The sequence below is a fragment of the Cannabis sativa genome, chromosome 1 (genome assembly GCF_029168945.1).
Source record: "Cannabis sativa cultivar Pink pepper isolate KNU-18-1 chromosome 1, ASM2916894v1, whole genome shotgun sequence".
Classification (NCBI taxonomy): domain Eukaryota; kingdom Viridiplantae; phylum Streptophyta; class Magnoliopsida; order Rosales; family Cannabaceae; genus Cannabis; species Cannabis sativa.
Genome location: NC_083601.1, coordinates 41,614,894 through 41,631,833, shown reverse-complemented (window position 1 = coordinate 41,631,833; position 16,940 = coordinate 41,614,894). Strand labels below are relative to the sequence as shown.

Genomic DNA, 16,940 nt, shown 5'->3' with positions numbered 1-16,940 from the left:
AACCATAATTAAATAATTTAATAGATATAAATGTGTAAAGCCCTCGATTAATGAATTCCATTTCAAGAAAAACTAAGTAATCGTCGGCTTCAAAATTACGCAGGCCCAATTTGTAGCGAGGCCCAATCTGCAGTTTATATTCTTGAGGGTTTTTACAAAAATACTGTTTTGGGTAAAAATTTACAATTTTACTGTAAGGCAGAATTTTTTACAAAAATACTGTGTCTTATAAAATAACCGTAAAATAACAAAACAAAACTATTAAAATAACAGTAGAACAATTAAAAAACAACAATGAAAATTTAACATAGTACACAGTATAAAAATTACACGGTATTTTTGAAAAAAAATTCTACCCCACAATTAAAAAAAATGAAAAAGTTATGCTTCAAAATTATGCAGAGCCGATTTAGTATAGGCCAAGTTTTTGTTATATAATCGTCGGCTTCAAAATTAGGAACGCCTATTTATTATAATTAATTATTTATTGGATTATTTTAAAATATTAAAAAATAACAAAAAATTTATGGAATTTTAAAAATTTGTACTGTTTTTAAAATTTTATTTATATAAAATAGGATGTTAATGTTATAAGATATTTTTATGCTAACTTTTTGACATTTGTATATGATTATTTTTGATGTTATTTTAATATTATTTAAATATTTTTTTGATTAATTTAATATAATTTTGTGTTGTTTTTAATAAAACCTTAAAATTGTAGAAAGAAATTTAGTAAAACTTTTACTAAAAGTAGTAGTTTACGTAAGTTTTTATTTTCATGAATCAAATTTACAGAGGATTCATTCCGGCAAATTGGCTCATCAATGTCGCTGCCGTGCCGTGAAAGGCAATCCAATGGCGGCCCGGCCATATTATGCACTCTATAATTGATATTAAGGTGCCAAGACTTATCCGGCGAAAAATCCTTCAAAGATTTATTAGAAATTTTACTTGCTTAGTGAGAAAGAACTCGATTCCTCATCACCATAGCTGTTGTTGGTCTCCTTATCGGTTTTGTTGTCGGTCGCCATGGTCGGAGAAATCCAACAAAAAACTTCCCCAAAAATTAAAATGAAAACATAATATTAATAAAAAAAAGTGAAAAAAATCTTGTTTTCAAAATGTCAAAATGTACAAATTAAGGTTAGCAAAAGGAAAATATGTGAAAAGTAAATAGTGAAAGGGAAAATCACACAGATTATTCTAAGCCAAACGGCTATTGGTTTGGCGAGATGAGGTGAGGTGAGGTGAGGTGAGGTGGAAAGGAAAGGGTGGGGTTGACTGAATGAAAATTAGTAGTGGCAATCATAAAAAGTTGGAGTGGATTTGGAGCTCCAAAGTTTCAGCAATGGCGAAGAGGCGAACCACGAGGCTCACCTTATTCGTCATCACCTTTCTTTCTCTTGTAGCCTTCGGTATCTTTGTCCCTGTCTTTGCTCTCCTTCCTCCTCTTTCTTCTCACTCCACTCATCATCCTACCCCAATTAAAAAGGTCAGTCGTCTTTTTCTTTCTTCTTCTTCCAATTATGAACTGAAACTGTTCTTTCGGCCGTGTAATTCTTCGGTTTTTCTTTCTGGGTCACTTGGGTTTGGAACATTTCATATGCCTCACTGAAAAAATATTTCTTTACTTGTATTTTATAATCTTTTGTCTACGTTAGCTGATCATAAGTTTTCCTGCTCGATGGTGTTGAGGAAGCCAAATGTGAATAAAACTAGTGATTGAGAGGTCTACTTTGTTGCTCTTTTATGTGCAATTTTGATTATAGTCTCTCATTTCTAGGGGGCAAGCTCCCTCCGATGAGAAATGAAAAAGATACATAGGTGTAAACTCTTTTCGTTAGATTCATGACCATACTAAAATTTGGCCAATTCGTTTATTTTCTTATTACTTGCTGTTAGCCTAAGAGCTTTCATGAAATTTTACCAGGTTAGTGCTAAGAAATTTGAAATTTCTGCTGACAAATTCTGGAAAGATGGTCGGGCATTCCAAATCATTGGGGGAGACCTGCACTATTTTCGAGTTCTTCCTGAGGTATTCTTCTTCTTACTGTGATTTTCATTGAAGAGCTCCTGTTTTGCCATGTAATGGGGATTGTTCTTAGTATAGGCTTCTGTAATGTTTTCAATGAATAAGTTTACCTTGTAAAAGAAAAATGTAAAAGTTCCTGATTTGCCAAAATGATTCTGTACTCTATTTTTCTTGGAGGAACAGATTTGGCGTTTGCTCTTGCCTCACCAAGATTCAAGTGTCTTGGTTTAACAGAAAGATTACTTCTATCTTTGTGTGATTGCAGTATTGGGATGATAGGTTGTTGAGAGCAAAGGCTTTGGGTCTGAATACTATTCAAACTTATGTTCCTTGGAATCTCCACGAACCAAAGCCTGGAGCTTTTAATTTTGGTGGTATTGCAAATTTAGTATCATTTCTTAAACACTGCCAGAATCAAGGTTTCCTTGTTATGCTACGGCCCGGACCATACATATGTGGAGGTTAGTGATCATAACTTTATTTGCTAAAATACTTGTGACCATGGCTTCTATCCTGAAGCTGAATAAATCATTGCTAAATTTATCATAAGGAACATGCTCTTATAAATGTTAGCTAGTTTAAAAGTTGAATTACAATGCTGGAAATTGTTGTTCAGAGCTGCCTTTTATTGCAGAGTGGGATTTAGGGGGATTTCCTCCTTGGTTACTAGATATAAAGCCAGCTCTCACACTAAGATCATCAGATCCCGCTTACCTGAAACTGGTTTGTTTTTTCTTTTATGCTGTCTATTTAATTCATGTTTTGCTCTTTATTGTGTTTATTTTCAATGTTCAAGATGCTTATGCATGTTTTACTTTGTATCATTTAAGGTTGAAAGATGGTGGGGAGCACTACTTCCAAAGATAGCTCCATATCTTTACAAGAATGGAGGTCCTGTTATAATGGTCCAGGTAAGTGGATTTGCAAATCTTATTTGTTCTATCTTCTGTGTCTTTGACATATAAAGAAAGTAAGCAAATAATAGTGAAGAGCTTTTAGATTTTCAATAAACTGAATTGAGCCCAAGGGTGGTAAATTTTACCAAAAGTAATTTATGTTGACAGATTGAAAATGAATATGGTTCATATGGAAATGACAAGGCTTATCTTCATCACCTAATCAGATTGGCAAAATATCACCTTGGAGAGGATGTAATTTTGTAAGAGAATTCTCCACTTACATTCTCCACTATTTGATAAATATTATGTTAATCATACTTGATCCAACAAAGTTTTGGCTTGAGATTAACACCTTGATTATTAAAACTTTTTCCTAATTGGGGTGTTGTCAGGTATACTACAGATGGAGGAACTAGAGAAACACTTGAGAAGGGAACAATTCGTGGAGATGCTGTCTTTTCAGGTAAAGTTTATGATTGATCCATTACTTATTTCTGATGTCTTTAGTGTTTTATTTAGAATGGCAATAACTGAACCAGAAATCTAACTAAGAATAAAATTTGTTGGTAATCAAGCTTGGTTCGTGACTCATGAGAAGCTTTCATGTTTTTCCTATCTACACTTCTTTAAAAGAAACACAAAGTCTTGCATATGTTACCATATTATTTTAATTTTTTTTTGGTCTAATATGTTCTGTAAAATTTGTAGCTGTTGACTTCACCACTGGTGATAACCCTTGGCCCATATTTGACTTACAAAAGAAGTTCAATGCACCTGGGAAATCACCACCACTTTCTGCGTAAGAGTCTTGTTAATTGGTGTATCAGTCTTTAGTGGGAAATGGTAGATGTGCTCATCAATGCTTGTTTCAGGGAGTTCTACACAGGTTGGCTTACACACTGGGGTGAGAAGATTGCACAGACTGATGCTGATTTTACAGCATCTGCCTTGGAAACGATTTTGGGGAGGAATGGTTCTGCAGTTCTTTATGTACGTCATATCCTACTATATTTTCCTTTTTTTCCTTTTTTTTTAAAAAAAAAGTAAAAACTCTAGACTATTTGTTTTCCTTTGATATGGTTTCTTGACTCTTAGATGGCACACGGTGGAACAAACTTTGGATTTTATAATGGAGCAAACACTGGATCAGATGAGTCTGATTACAAGGCTGATCTTACTTCCTATGACTATGTATGAACTTTTTGGTTTATCTTTTGTAACTTGTTAACTCAGCATTTATCTCAACCTGTATATATTTGATAATAATTTGGAAACTAATGAAATTTCCCTTTCTTCAGGATGCACCCATTAGGGAGACAGGGGACATAAACAATGCAAAATTCAAAGGTATTTACAGGACCTTTTTCTCACTTCCTCATGCACTTTCTAGTTCTTCCTAAGATACTAGTAACTCACTACTTATATGTGTGATATGAACAAAATATCTACTGAATTTAATCAAGTTATGTTTCTTAAACAGCATAGTTCCCCATTTATGTACTTTTTCAGCTTTGCGAAGAGTTATAGAGAAATATGCTGGACAATCTCTTCCGCCAGTTCCACCTGATAATGAAAAGATAGGATATGGATCCATTCACTTAACAAAGACAGGCAATTTGCTTGATATGCTTCCTCATTTTGATGTTGTTGAATCTGAAAATCCAATGCCAATGGATTCTGTCGGCCAGGTACCTAGGATTCTGCAGTTTTGGCTTGGATTTTTTTTTATTAAATGATCCAATGATTTGTAGAAATATTTTAAGTCGAATGCTTTTTATGAGCAGATGTTTGGCTTCTTGCTATATGTAACTGAATATGCTGCAAAGGACAACATCAATGACAGAATTCTGTCGATACCAAAGGTGGACTTTTCTGTTATCTTTAATTTAAGCTGATGTTAAGTAGCTGTGTAAAATTGCATTCTAGTTTCTCTGCTCACATTTCTCTTTTTACCAACAAAGAAAAATACATTCTTGGTGATGAAGTCCATCACCTGTACTTGTAACTTGTCTATGAGCTGTACGATATATCGAAAAATGCAACAAGCTTAGAGAGTTCAAACTACGAATTTCACTATGAAATGTTGCAGGTGCATGACAGAGCTCAGGTGCTTATATCTTGCTCTTCTGGACTTAAAGCTGGAAGACCAACATTTGTTGGTACAATTGAAAGATGGTCAACTGGAAGACTAAACCTTCCTAGTACTAATTGTGTGTCCAGCATCAACTTATTTATATTGGTACTTAATATTTTTGTTTGCTTCAATTTCCATAACAATAATAATACTGCATGATTTCAAAAAACTGATTATTTATTTACTTTCAATCTCTCACAGGTAGAAAATATGGGTCGTCTAAATTATGGGCAATATATATTTGATAGAAAGGTAAGAGAGGAGAAATCATAATGTTGTTTCAGACGTAAGGTTGTTAACTAGTGTCATTTATTTGCCTACGATCAAAGTTGTTTTCTATTGCAGGGAATCTTATCCTCTGTTTACCTAGATGGGAGTATTCTCAGCAAATGGAAAATGTACAAAATTCCTATTCCCAACCTTAATGAGATTCCAGAAAATAATCCCATCAAGCAGGCTTCTTATTCTAGAGTTTTTGATATTTCAGCTCGCAAAAAGTTAAAAGAAAAGCAAGGTACGATCCAGAGTTCATGCTGTGATAAAACTCAGGGTTAAGATCAATAATGAACTAACTGGCTTGTCTTTTGCAGTGATTGTTTCAAAAGAACCAGCATTTTATGCTGGTCAGTTCCATATTGACAATGAAGACAAAATAAAAGATACATTCATATCATTCAACGGTTGGGGTAAAGGAATTGCAATAGTTAACGATTTCAATGTTGGAAGGTTTTGGCCGGTAAAATTGTGCATCTCTTTACTTCATTGATCGAACGGTACCATACTATATTGCTATTTCTTCTCTTATCTTTTGTTTTTACAGTCAATGGGACCCCAGTGCAACCTCTATGTGCCTGCTCCACTCCTTAAGCCTGGGGAAAATGTTGTGGTATGCATGCCAAGTTCCAATTATAGAAATATGTAGATAGAGAGTGGCTAATAGAGGACTGCATGTCCAATTTTATACATCGTTTCTAATCTAAAAGTGCTTGCTTTTGCTTGAATTTTTAAGTGTTCGTTATTCTGCAGATGATATTTGAGTTGGAAGATCCAAACCCAGAACTCGTGGTAAGCTTTGTTGATCAACCAGACTTCACATGCGGTTCAAGCAAACAACATTTCCGTCATCAGCTTTAGTACCAACACTTTCTATGAGATGTTCTATACACTGCTAAATACAAGGCAGGCTGCAGTTCAGAAAGCGATTTGCATTTGCAATTTCTATTTATAATACCCTGGAGAAGTACTCAAAGGAAAGAAAGAAAGGTGGAATAATAGACATGGTGAAGGGAAAAAAAAAATGTATGCACTCCTATTAAATAATACCTGATATTTCCACGTGAGCTCATTATGCTCTATCACCATGTAAAGGTTGGACAATGGTTGAAATAAAACGCAGGAAAATGAAGTCTTGCTGAACATTAAATCTTATTTTCCTGAGAAGATCAATTGCTTATGTAGCTTACCAAGAAACGAAGCTTCAATACAAAAGAACAATGTAATTTCTCTTATTTTAACTGGTTTCTTAAAAAAAAAAGGAGAAAAACATTATAACTCATGAGCTCCAAGACAACATGGAGCTGCCAATTATACACTACAATTCCCAAGTACATAAAAATTAACTTGGTTTCTGCTTAGAAGCATCCTGTTCTTGTTTAGATCCTGACACAGCTGCGGTTGCGGCCGCCGTCATTGCAACAGCTGCAGCACCAACCTTTGCACTGCCAGCAGCTTTCATTGCAGCACCTACCTTCGCAAACACTGCAATTCCTCCTACAAGCATAGCCCTCAAGGCAACTGTTGGTTTTACTTCCATATCTTATGCCCTGGACTTGAAGAGAAAACCTTCCACAACAAACAATATGGAAATAACAATGTCAAAATACAAGAATAGATAAGGTGAAAACACCTCATCCCAAGATTTTCACTCAAAAAATTTAAAAGTACTTAGAAAAAAGAATCAAAGTCTAAACAGAAAACAGCAAAGCATAAGATCAAAAATATTTATATTCCTAGTACTACTTAGGTATGCACACACAGGTGAAAATTTGAACTAGAATTCTCATATCATGTTCCAACTTCAACCAACTTAACCGGATTTATCGAACTCAGCCATAAAGAGACTCTCGAACTTGGTTGGCCGATTGTTAAAGGACTAAGATGCAAGGGTTTTTTTTTTTTCGTAAGGCCAGCAAGTTTCCAACTTTTTTTTTTCCCTTTTTGGATTCTAACAAATAATAATGTTAAAAATAGACGGTCATTCCACAAGAATGAACACATTTTCATACCATTAAAAAGCATAAAATTCCTCTGCATGACTTGGTTCAAGCAACATGTACATCCGTTTAAGTATATTGCAATATAATCTCGAAAGTGTTTAGTTCAGGCCAAAGAAAATATTTGGTACATCAAATTGTTCTTCACCCCAGTCTCAAAGGCCCTATCTAACATCTTATTCAGCTATTTATTGGCCTTAAACTCGATAATTTACATACAAACAAACTAAAACAACAAATACCCAGATGATAATTACGCTCGTAGAGTGTGACTCGATCATCAATAATCAAATTCAAACGTGAGGAAAAGTTAAGGAAATTAATAACAGAGGTTGAGATTAAAGAGTAAGAAATATTGAATAAAACATACCTTAAATCCAAAAGAGTTGCTTCTCACGTCGCCGTAAGCGTAGTTCTGATGTTTGAGTTTTGTCTCCTGGGAGAACGGAGCCTGCACTGCACCTGTTCAATTTCGAAAGCAAATTCCTTAAGAATATACGGCATGGACACATTGTCGTCTCCAGAAATTATATATGGGCCTAAACACTCATATAATGGGCCTCATAGGCCCATATACTATCAAGCCTTTACACCCAGGAAACGACAACAAATACAGAAAACGATCCCAATAATTTTTTTAATATAATAATTAATTTTATTGTGGAGAGTGAAATAATACATTGGTTATTGAAGAAATGAAAAAATAAATAATAAAAACCTAAAAGATCTAACAATAGTTTTACTTGGAAACACTCACAGCACAATAATAGACAGAAATCACAACTTTAAAATCACAATCTGTAAAAGAAACAAAAACCCAACAATAAACAAACGACCCCAATCATTTTTAATTTTTACTTTTTTTTCATCCATAAGAGTCATTGTGTCAAGTGATATATTTTAAACATTAAGATAAAAAAATTAAAATAAAAATTATACATCAATAAAAAAAAAATATGAAAATAAAATTAAATTAATACATTTTCTCAAAAAAAAAAAAATTAAATTAATACAAATGTGAAAAGAAATCAAATAAATATCATTTTCTTTTCTTTTAGTCTGCTCTCCTCCTTATTTGGTAAGTGGTAAACGACCAGTACGGCAATTTTATTAGAACGACAAATTCTTGGAAAACGACAACTACCTTCTATAAACGACAAAATATCTGAGAAAAGGACAATTATCTTGAAAACGACAAACGACTATTGTCATGGAAAAACGACGGAATTTATCGTTCAAAATTTAAGACTGACTAGGTAGACATTACATACAATTGAACGACGGAAGAGAGTGGTGTCGTGGTCGGTGATAATGGAGTTGCCGGAATGCCCTGTCTGCTTACAAAACTACGATGGCCACGCTACGATTCCTCGGGTACTCGGTTGCGGTCACTCGGTCTGCGAGGTTTGTCTCCTTAAACTTCCCCAACGCTTCCCTCAAACCATTCGATGCCCTGCTTGTACACAACTCGTCAAGTTCCCTCCTCAAGGCCCTTCTGTTCTCCCCAAGAACATTGATCTCCTCTCTCTTTGTACCTCCCAAAACCCTATCCCTAATTCTATTACCTTCGACGATCCCCGAAAGTCTCCCTCCGAACACTTCTTTGACTTTTTGCGTAAGTTTTGGTCTGATGAGTTTTACTCTGCGTGGAAGGACTGGATCCTCCCCGAAGAAGCCGTTTTGGTGGATGAAGGAGAAATAGGAGGTGCTGTTTCTGTGATTGGTGGGAGAATTGGTAATATTGATTCTTCACTGTGTAATGGTCGGTTTTGTTTTGGGAAGGATCAGAGAGTGAGTCTTGTTCGGGTTGTTTCTTTGCCTGGTTTGGATGATTCGAACTTGAAACTTAGTTATGTTGTGCGAGTTATGAAATGCTTGAGTGGATTGAGTGAGGAGGAGAGAGACGAATTGGGTGTGATTCTCAGAGCTTCATTGAGGCAATGTAGAAGGGTGAGTAAAGTTTATGGCTTGTGGGGGAACTTGGAAGATGGGTTTTTGTATATTGTCAGTGAGAGAATGAATGGGAGTTTTGGGTTCTTGAAAAATGAACTTGACTCTGATGAGGGGAATGGTCTGAGTAAAGATGGGTTGTATGCTTTTGCATTTATTGGCACTGAAGTTATTGAGTCACTAGTTAGTTTGCATTCAGAAGGTTTAATTGCAGGTTGTGTTGGTCTTTCGTGCTTTAGTTTTGATGGTTTTGGTCATGCATATGTAGACTTGAATGGGGTTTTGGTGATGGGGAGGAAGATTTGCAATACCATTGCTGAAGAAGAATTGGATGTGGCTATAAGCAATCTGTTGGAAGATAATACATTCGTGAGTCCAGAGCTACTGGTTGAATTGTTGCACAGTGAGGGTATTGTACTTGAGGATGAGATGTCTAGACATTCAATTAGATGTAGTTCAGATACATGGTCATTAGCTTGTCTATTGCTGAGACTTCTTATTGGAAAAGCATTCACTGAGGAGTTCCCTATGATGATTGAAAAAGATGGTTCTGATTATTTGAGATTCTATTCAATCTGGACTGAAAGAGTTAGTTCCTTGTTGGATTCTCAATTGGTTTCAGAATATGCAGGAGTGAAGGATATACTCTTGAAATGCTTGGCTTATGATCCAGCATGTCGCCCACACTTGACTGAAGTGAGGAAATGCATTAGGGAACTGATAGCTAAACCTCAATTTGATATGGCTAATTTGCATTTGGATGAGGAAGTTTATGTTGGAAGAAGCCGTTGTTTACTTATAGGGGAAATGTGTCAACTTACCAAGGCAATGCCAAAAGAAGACAACTTGCAGGGAAGAAAAGAGGTCGGTGAGGGAGATTTTGGTTCAGTGAAGCAGGATAGAGCTGATAAGAATTTTCTTGATGGCCTTTCTGAGGGATTGGTCAAGTCTAAAGATCTGCAGGGACATCGTGACTGTATCACAGGAATAACTGTGGGAGGTATAATTTATGGTGTCAGTGAACTTATAAATCAAAAATTTATTTATTTATGTATTATTTTTTTTTTATGGTGTTTTGATGATTGGGCCGATTCGTTGCATGTATCTCTAGTTGATCATATCTTCTTTTTTGATTTTTTTTTTCATTCTGTAGGCGGTTTTGTTTTTACCTCCTCGTTTGATAAAACTATCCGTGTATGGTCTTTGCAGGTATGCAGCCTACTTGTCCTGATTACTTGTTTACTGTTAAAAGAGGATATGTTCCTATTGGTGCAGTATAATTTTTAATGAGCGTATGTTTCTAAAATTTTGGACCTGCTTTCCAATTATTAACCATTCTTACTTTGTAGTGAATCACTAACTCCCATGATTATGGCATAAACCAGATCGTAGAAATTGGTGGTTTGTTTTCAATTCTTTAGGATGCCAATATAAGCTTAAATGTCGTTTGTTGCCTCTAATTCATTTTAGTGTTCTATATGTTCAACATGGAAAAATAAACTGCTATTGTTTTTCTCAGTTATTTTCGTTAATCTAGGTTTCTTTGGTGCAAATTTATGCAGGACTTTTCTTACGTGCATACATTTGAGGGCCATGAACATAAAGTTATGGCTATAGTTTATGTGGATCAAGAACAACCCTTGTGCATAAGTGGCGATAGTGGTGGTGGAGTATTTGTATGGAGTATCAATACCACCCTTAGGCGTGAACCATTGAAAAAATGGTATGAGCAGAAGGATTGGCGCTATAGTGGTATACATGCCTTGTGCTTTTCAAATGGATATGTTTATACTGGAAGCGGAGACAAGTCAATTAAAGCATGGTTATTACAGGTAATGGCTTAACATAGTCTCCTTTAGTTGCCTTTGCTTATTCCCAATTGTATAGTCATCTTTCTTCTAATGTTAATTTAGGATGGCTCCCTGCAATGCACTATGAACGGTCATGCATCAGTAGTTTCCACACTCGCAGTATGTGATGAGGTTCTCTACAGTGGTAGTTGGGATGGTACCATCAGATTATGGAGTCTTAGTGATCACACTGCGTTGACTGTAGTGGGGGAAGACTCATCTGCACTGATCTCCATCTTGTCTCTAGCTGTTGACAGGCACAACCTCATTGCAGCTTATGAAAATGGAAGCATAAAGGTTTAAATTTCCTTGAACCTCACTTTATTTGGGCTTATAATTTGTTTCTTCTGGGGTTGGGGTCCACCATTCTTCTTTTAATCTTTAGTACATTGTTATATAAATTATAATGTAAGACAATTCAGTACAATGTACCAAGCAGTTCATCACTGAAACGTCTTTGGTTTCCTCTTTTAGGTTTGGAGGAACGAGGTGCTTATGAAATCAATGCAACTGCATGAAGGTGCCATTTTTGCTACTGGAATGGAAGGGAAATGGCTGTTTAGTGGTGGATGGGACAAAACAATTAATATACAGGTACACCTGTGAAATATATATTCTTTCGGAACAATGAGATTGATTTGTTTACGTATCCCATTTCAGAATCAAAAGTTTTGATAGTAGTTAATGATGTGCAGGAATTCTCTGGGGATGAATTTCATGTCGATCCCAGACAAATTGGATCCATTCCGTGCAGTTCTGTCATAACTGCCGTATTATTTTGGCAAGGAAAACTTTTTGTTGGATATGCTGACAGGCTTGTTAAGGTATGCTTTAAGTTATATTCTTCCAATATGTCCACTAATGGCACCACTCGTCTATTTCTCAATGCTTGATATGTCTGCTTTGATATTAGTATGAAAATGAATAAAGGTCTAATGTTGGACTTATTTGTTCATACTACTATATGAGTGTTATATAATAGCATTTTAACAGAAACATTTTGCTGTAAAGGCTTTTCTTTGGAACACATAAAAAACTAAGTTTACCCTACATGAGTCTAGCTCAATTAATTGTGTGTGTAAGACTGAGATTCAAACTCTTATCTGCGTTAATTTAACAAATTGGTACCCACTAATAGTTTCTTACTGAAATGAATGAAGGGGAGAGGAAGAAAGTGAGTCTACATCAGAGGAATATGGTTTCTACTTTGCTTGGATATTGTGTATTCTTTTTGTTTTGTCTGCTATAGATTCTAAATATTGTATATATATTCATGTGAATCGTGTAGGTTTACTACTATGGAAAATGAGTCAATTCTAGCAAACGAATAGGGTTACTTCCTTATCTGCATCAAGTGTCTGGCCAACTCCAAGTATTAAAAATTCAATATTGAAGAATGGTCTGCATTGGATTCGGCTAAATCAGAGCTTTTCATAGTTGTAAGTAAAAAAATTTGTTCATAAAACAAACAAACTCTCATCAAAAAAATATACAAAAGTCAAAAGTGTGACATTGTAAATATAACAAACTAAGATATATTACTCTAATTTGTGATAATACATAAATGAATGGTTTATGACATTCAGCCTAACAATATAGAAGATATTATAGTTATAGATTGGACATTTAAACAAGCACAAGATAATTTTTCACTACTCTACTTGAAATTGTATTTATTTTTCGTTATAGAACAAGCCACAAATAAATAATTTTTAACATTTATTTACTTATTTTTTGTATATAAGATCAGTCCCTTCATATAAAAGTCTGATCGTATTAATTATTTTGTAATTAAAATGTGTATATAATATGTAGTTTATTTATTAATTAGTTTGTACACATGGGTTTTGTTTTAACAATCTCAAAATTTGAAAGAGCATTGCTATGGGGTATCACTCTATAATTAATTAGTGGTTTTTTATAATTTTTATTAATGTAAAATAAGTGGAATTTATTATTAAATTATACTAATTGTAATATTATAACTTTATAAGGGTATTAGGCACCAGGTGCCTTTAGCATTTTCAATATTCCAAAAGTCATTCAGTTTAAGAGTGAAGAGCAAATGTGAAATCACATTATTAATATTAGAACTAGATTAAATATGTATTGAAGAAATCCCTTGCAATTTTTTGATGAAATTGTAGTTCTAATATTCACATTATGTATATATTGTAGTTTGATCTTTGATGAAATTCCATACTTGCAAATTTTTGTTCAGACCCAATAATGGGTACTTAAAAGCAATGACGCAATATTGAATGCACATGATTTTTCAGAACTTCTATTTTTTTTTTTTTTTTTTTTTTTTTTTTTTTATGAATCGGGTTGGATGTGCATAATTTTTATAACCCATCTTTGCCAGTGAATATTTTTTTTTTTTAATGTAATTTGCCATTGAATCTTGATTGAGAAAGAATTGGGCAATCCCAAATAATTTCAATAGTGTGTTAACCAAACAACTCACCAAAAATAGCTCTGGTTCTGATTGGTTTCTATTACTCTACTCTCGTGTATAACTAACACCATTTTTATTGCTAAAACTAGCCTTGCAAACTTAGTCAGTTGATCTAAAAAATAGTTCTTCAAGATTAATAAAGAGGTCGCAAACTAGAATGACACAAAGGCGAAGTTTGGGAATAGATTAGAAATTGGGATTAAAGAAAACAAGGTTGTAAATGGGGTAGATTAAAAGCTTATTACAGTTAATGCATAAGAGATTATTACAATTTTTAGGGATGACAATAGTATCTCCCACAATCACAGCAAAGTTAGACCAAAAGTCATGGTTGTTGAGAGAGGAGGGAGGGAGTGAATGAGTGAGTGAGTGAGTGACTCGAATCCCAACCTTGATCTCGGACCTTGGCCCATGCCCTGGACATGGACCCCGGCACCAGCCCTGGACCAGTACCTAAACCTCGGACCCATACCTAGACCTTGGACCCCAAACCCAAACCTAGACTCGAACCCAGACCCCGGCCTCTGACTTGGACCCCAGCCCCCGACCCGGACTCGGACCCGAACCCCAACCTCGGACTCTAAACCTAAGACGACCCTAGACCTAGACCTGAACGCGGACCCTGGCCTCAGCCTTGGACCTAGACCCGTACCCAGACCTTCGACCCCAAACTCGAACCTGGACCCCAGCCCCCGACCCGGACTCGGACTCCAAACCTCGGACTCAACCCTAGACCCTAGACCTAGACCCGGACGCGGATCCCAGCCTTAGCCCTGGACCTGGACCCGTACCTCGGACCCTAACTCTTGCCTTGGCCCCGGATCTGGACCTTGGACCCAGCCCCGACCCCTGACCCCAACCCCTAACCTAAACCCCGGCCTCAACCCTACTGGACTCGACCTTAGACTCAAACTCGGACCCAAACCCGACTTAAATATAAGTATAAAATTCAGAAAATTGTTCAAACTGTTCAAACCGACCTACTAAACACTACTAAAACTGAAATTGTTCAAACTGAAAAACTAAAAAAACTGTTAACGGTTAAAATTATCCTTAAACGATGGATTTTTATTTCAATAACAAATTAATTGAAAAAATGCCAAATTTACATAAAAACATAAATAAATTTATATATGTATAGTATTTAACTTAAAGTTTATGTATATGTGTAAATTATCTAATTATTATATTAATATTATTAATGTTAATAAATGAAAAAAAAAATACGTTAAATCTTTATATACTCTCTTTAATTGCTCTCCGTCTTTCTTGACTCATTGGCTCTCTCTCTGCCTCTGTCAATTTCCATTCTAGAAGCCAAAGCTGCAAGGAAACTAATTCTATCCTCCATTATTGCTCTATTGCATCTCAATCTCATATTCATAATAATAGATCACATCTTTAAAAATATCAAGCCTCCACTCCATGAATGAATCTCAGTTAGTGCTTTTTTTCAATATTCATCATTTTCCTTTAACTTTCACATTCATACTAAATCAAACACTTTTTTCATTCAGTCTCTTTATTTTTATTTTGCAGATGTTAAACTACTAGAGTAGAGAAAATCGACAATAAAAAACAGCCAAAAAATAGATTCTAACTATCCTTTAAATTTGATAATATTTTACCGAGACAAAAAATAATATTAATAAAATAAAATAAATCGGTTTCGGCAGTTTGAACCTACCAAATTGCGATTTATATTGGCCGGTTTGAAGGAGTTTTTTATAAACAAACCGATCGATGCTGTGTACGTACAATTGTACTCATAGCACATTTTTAGTGGTCCGCGTAATATTAATTATTAAAAAATATTTTAAATCAATTTCAAAATTAAAAAAATAATTAACGTTAAAATTTTGTAGGTCAAGTAAGACCTCTAAAAATTAAAATAGACCACAATTTTTTTAAGAGTAAATTACAACAAAATTTCTAAAACTTTCGTTTCGATAGCTATTAACCTTCAAAATTTCTTATACATTAACCAAATTTACATCTAAATAAATTTTAAGTTAAATATATTTTATTTTATGGGTATTGTACTAAAATTATTTTCATATTCTCACATAATTAAGACATAATTTTAAATATAATAAATTTCGTACTTTGGAGATGAATGTGTAGGTTTGTAGAAAAGTTGATTGTAAAATTTTAGTTAGAGAAAAATGAAGATTATCGTGAAATAATAAAAATAAAAGGGAAAAAAACAAAAAAATACAAAAAAGGAAAAAAAATTACAAAAATACTTTGGGCCGGCCCATTAAATATTTATACAGTCCACATACAAATATTTACAAAAATACCACATGCACTAAGCCTTCAGCAGTACAGAGCGAACCATGAAGATGAAAATACGCGCTCGTTTCAAAACCGCAAAGCAACCAAAATGAAACCAAAACGAGAAAAATACAACTATTAATTCTGGCAAAATCAACTGGAAAAGAATACCTGCAATGATCTAAACTGAAAATGACGAAAAAAAAAATCAGAAAAACTGTGAAGAAACTGAAATTACACATTTATTTTCTGTTTTATTCGATCAAAACAACTCCCCCTAATATCGAAATCCAGATTCATGAAATGTAGATCTGTAACAAACAGATCTGGACCTCCCACCAAATTCAAAACAATGTATGATGTGAAAATTTTTAAAAAACCTCATGAATAATAATACATCTACGTTATATACAGTTACATTTTGATTTATTTTTTGTTTTGGTTGCCTTATAGTTGCATTATCGTTTTATGATAGTTTATATATTATGCAAGAATTTAATTTGATGGGGACTAAGAAATAGTAGTTATACATAGTAAGTTTTGTGCAAATAGTTGCATATTAATTTTATAGTGAAATAACATATGCAAGTAGCAAAACTATAATAAAACTACAAAACAACTGTATGCAAGTGCAAATAGTTGCCTTATAGTTGCATTATCGTTTTATGATAGTTTATATATTATGCAAGAATTTAATTTGATGGGGACTAAGAAATAGTAGTTATACATAGTAAGTTTTGTGCAAATAGTTGTTGTTGCTCCTAAATTCGCCCAATATACGTGGACCAGTCAAGAGGGAACACGTGGATCAGATAACTTGGAAAGATTTGCTAAGTCCTTTGATGCCACCAGGAAGCGCTATTAACATGGGTCCCGGAGGAGACACCCGGAGTACAAGCTACTCCCGGAAGCTAGTATAGCGTGAAGGCTCTCCGGGATGTGTCAGGTCTCTCCCGAGAAATCAAGTCACATTTAATGCTGCATGGGAGGAAGCGTGTTGGGACTGTAACACGCAATAAAGTCTGACGGCACAACCCCCAAACAGCAGCGCTACAGTAATGATC

General features: G+C 34.7%; 3 protein-coding genes across 3 annotated transcripts; 2 read left to right on the top strand and 1 right to left on the bottom strand.

Annotated features, from left to right (window-relative positions):
* The first annotated feature begins 788 nt into the window (after positions 1–788).
* LOC115706967 (beta-galactosidase 17) lies at positions 789–6,496 on the top strand. The gene is made up of 19 exons (XM_030634752.2): positions 789–1,495; positions 1,934–2,038; positions 2,301–2,496; positions 2,670–2,758; positions 2,866–2,946; positions 3,100–3,194; positions 3,327–3,397; positions 3,643–3,733; positions 3,807–3,924; positions 4,030–4,125; positions 4,233–4,281; positions 4,444–4,622; positions 4,719–4,796; positions 5,024–5,173; positions 5,270–5,320; positions 5,414–5,582; positions 5,659–5,804; positions 5,889–5,954; positions 6,095–6,496. The coding sequence occupies exons 1-19, from the start codon at positions 1,289–1,291 to the stop codon at positions 6,200–6,202; spliced, it is 2,145 nt and encodes a 714-aa protein (XP_030490612.2). The 5' UTR covers positions 789–1,288; the 3' UTR covers positions 6,203–6,496.
* LOC115706968 (uncharacterized) lies at positions 6,470–7,867 on the bottom strand. Its single transcript, XM_030634753.2, has 2 exons — positions 7,712–7,867; positions 6,470–6,910 (listed from the first exon to the last, which is right to left on the bottom strand). The coding sequence occupies exon 2, from the start codon at positions 6,879–6,881 to the stop codon at positions 6,684–6,686; it is 198 nt and encodes a 65-aa protein (XP_030490613.2). The 5' UTR covers positions 6,882–6,910; positions 7,712–7,867; the 3' UTR covers positions 6,470–6,683.
* Positions 7,868–8,595: 728 nt separating this feature from the next.
* LOC115706966 (uncharacterized) lies at positions 8,596–12,794 on the top strand. Its single transcript, XM_030634750.2, has 7 exons — positions 8,596–10,291; positions 10,445–10,500; positions 10,854–11,123; positions 11,205–11,438; positions 11,616–11,735; positions 11,837–11,965; positions 12,430–12,794. Exons 1-7 carry the CDS (start codon positions 8,653–8,655, stop codon positions 12,448–12,450), a joined length of 2,469 nt encoding a protein of 822 aa, XP_030490610.2. The 5' UTR covers positions 8,596–8,652; the 3' UTR covers positions 12,451–12,794.
* Positions 12,795–16,940: the final 4,146 nt, after the last annotated feature.

Excerpts from the sequence above, each read along its gene's own strand:
- LOC115706968 (XM_030634753.2), bottom strand. The coding sequence starts at position 6,881 with ATGGAAGTAAAACCAACAGTTGCCTTGAGGGCTATGCTTGTAGGAGGA.
- LOC115706967 (XM_030634752.2), top strand. The coding sequence starts at position 1,289 with ATGAAAATTAGTAGTGGCAATCATAAAAAGTTGGAGTGGATTTGGAGC. Across the intron at positions 3,734-3,806 it reads AAATCACCACCACTTTCTGC|GGAGTTCTACACAGGTTGGC; the intron begins GTAAGAGTCTTG and ends TGCTTGTTTCAG. Across the intron at positions 4,797-5,023 it reads GAATTCTGTCGATACCAAAG|GTGCATGACAGAGCTCAGGT; the intron begins GTGGACTTTTCT and ends GAAATGTTGCAG.
- LOC115706966 (XM_030634750.2), top strand. The coding sequence starts at position 8,653 with ATGGAGTTGCCGGAATGCCCTGTCTGCTTACAAAACTACGATGGCCAC. Across the intron at positions 10,292-10,444 it reads CACAGGAATAACTGTGGGAG|GCGGTTTTGTTTTTACCTCC; the intron begins GTATAATTTATG and ends TTCATTCTGTAG. Across the intron at positions 11,124-11,204 it reads TTAAAGCATGGTTATTACAG|GATGGCTCCCTGCAATGCAC; the intron begins GTAATGGCTTAA and ends ATGTTAATTTAG.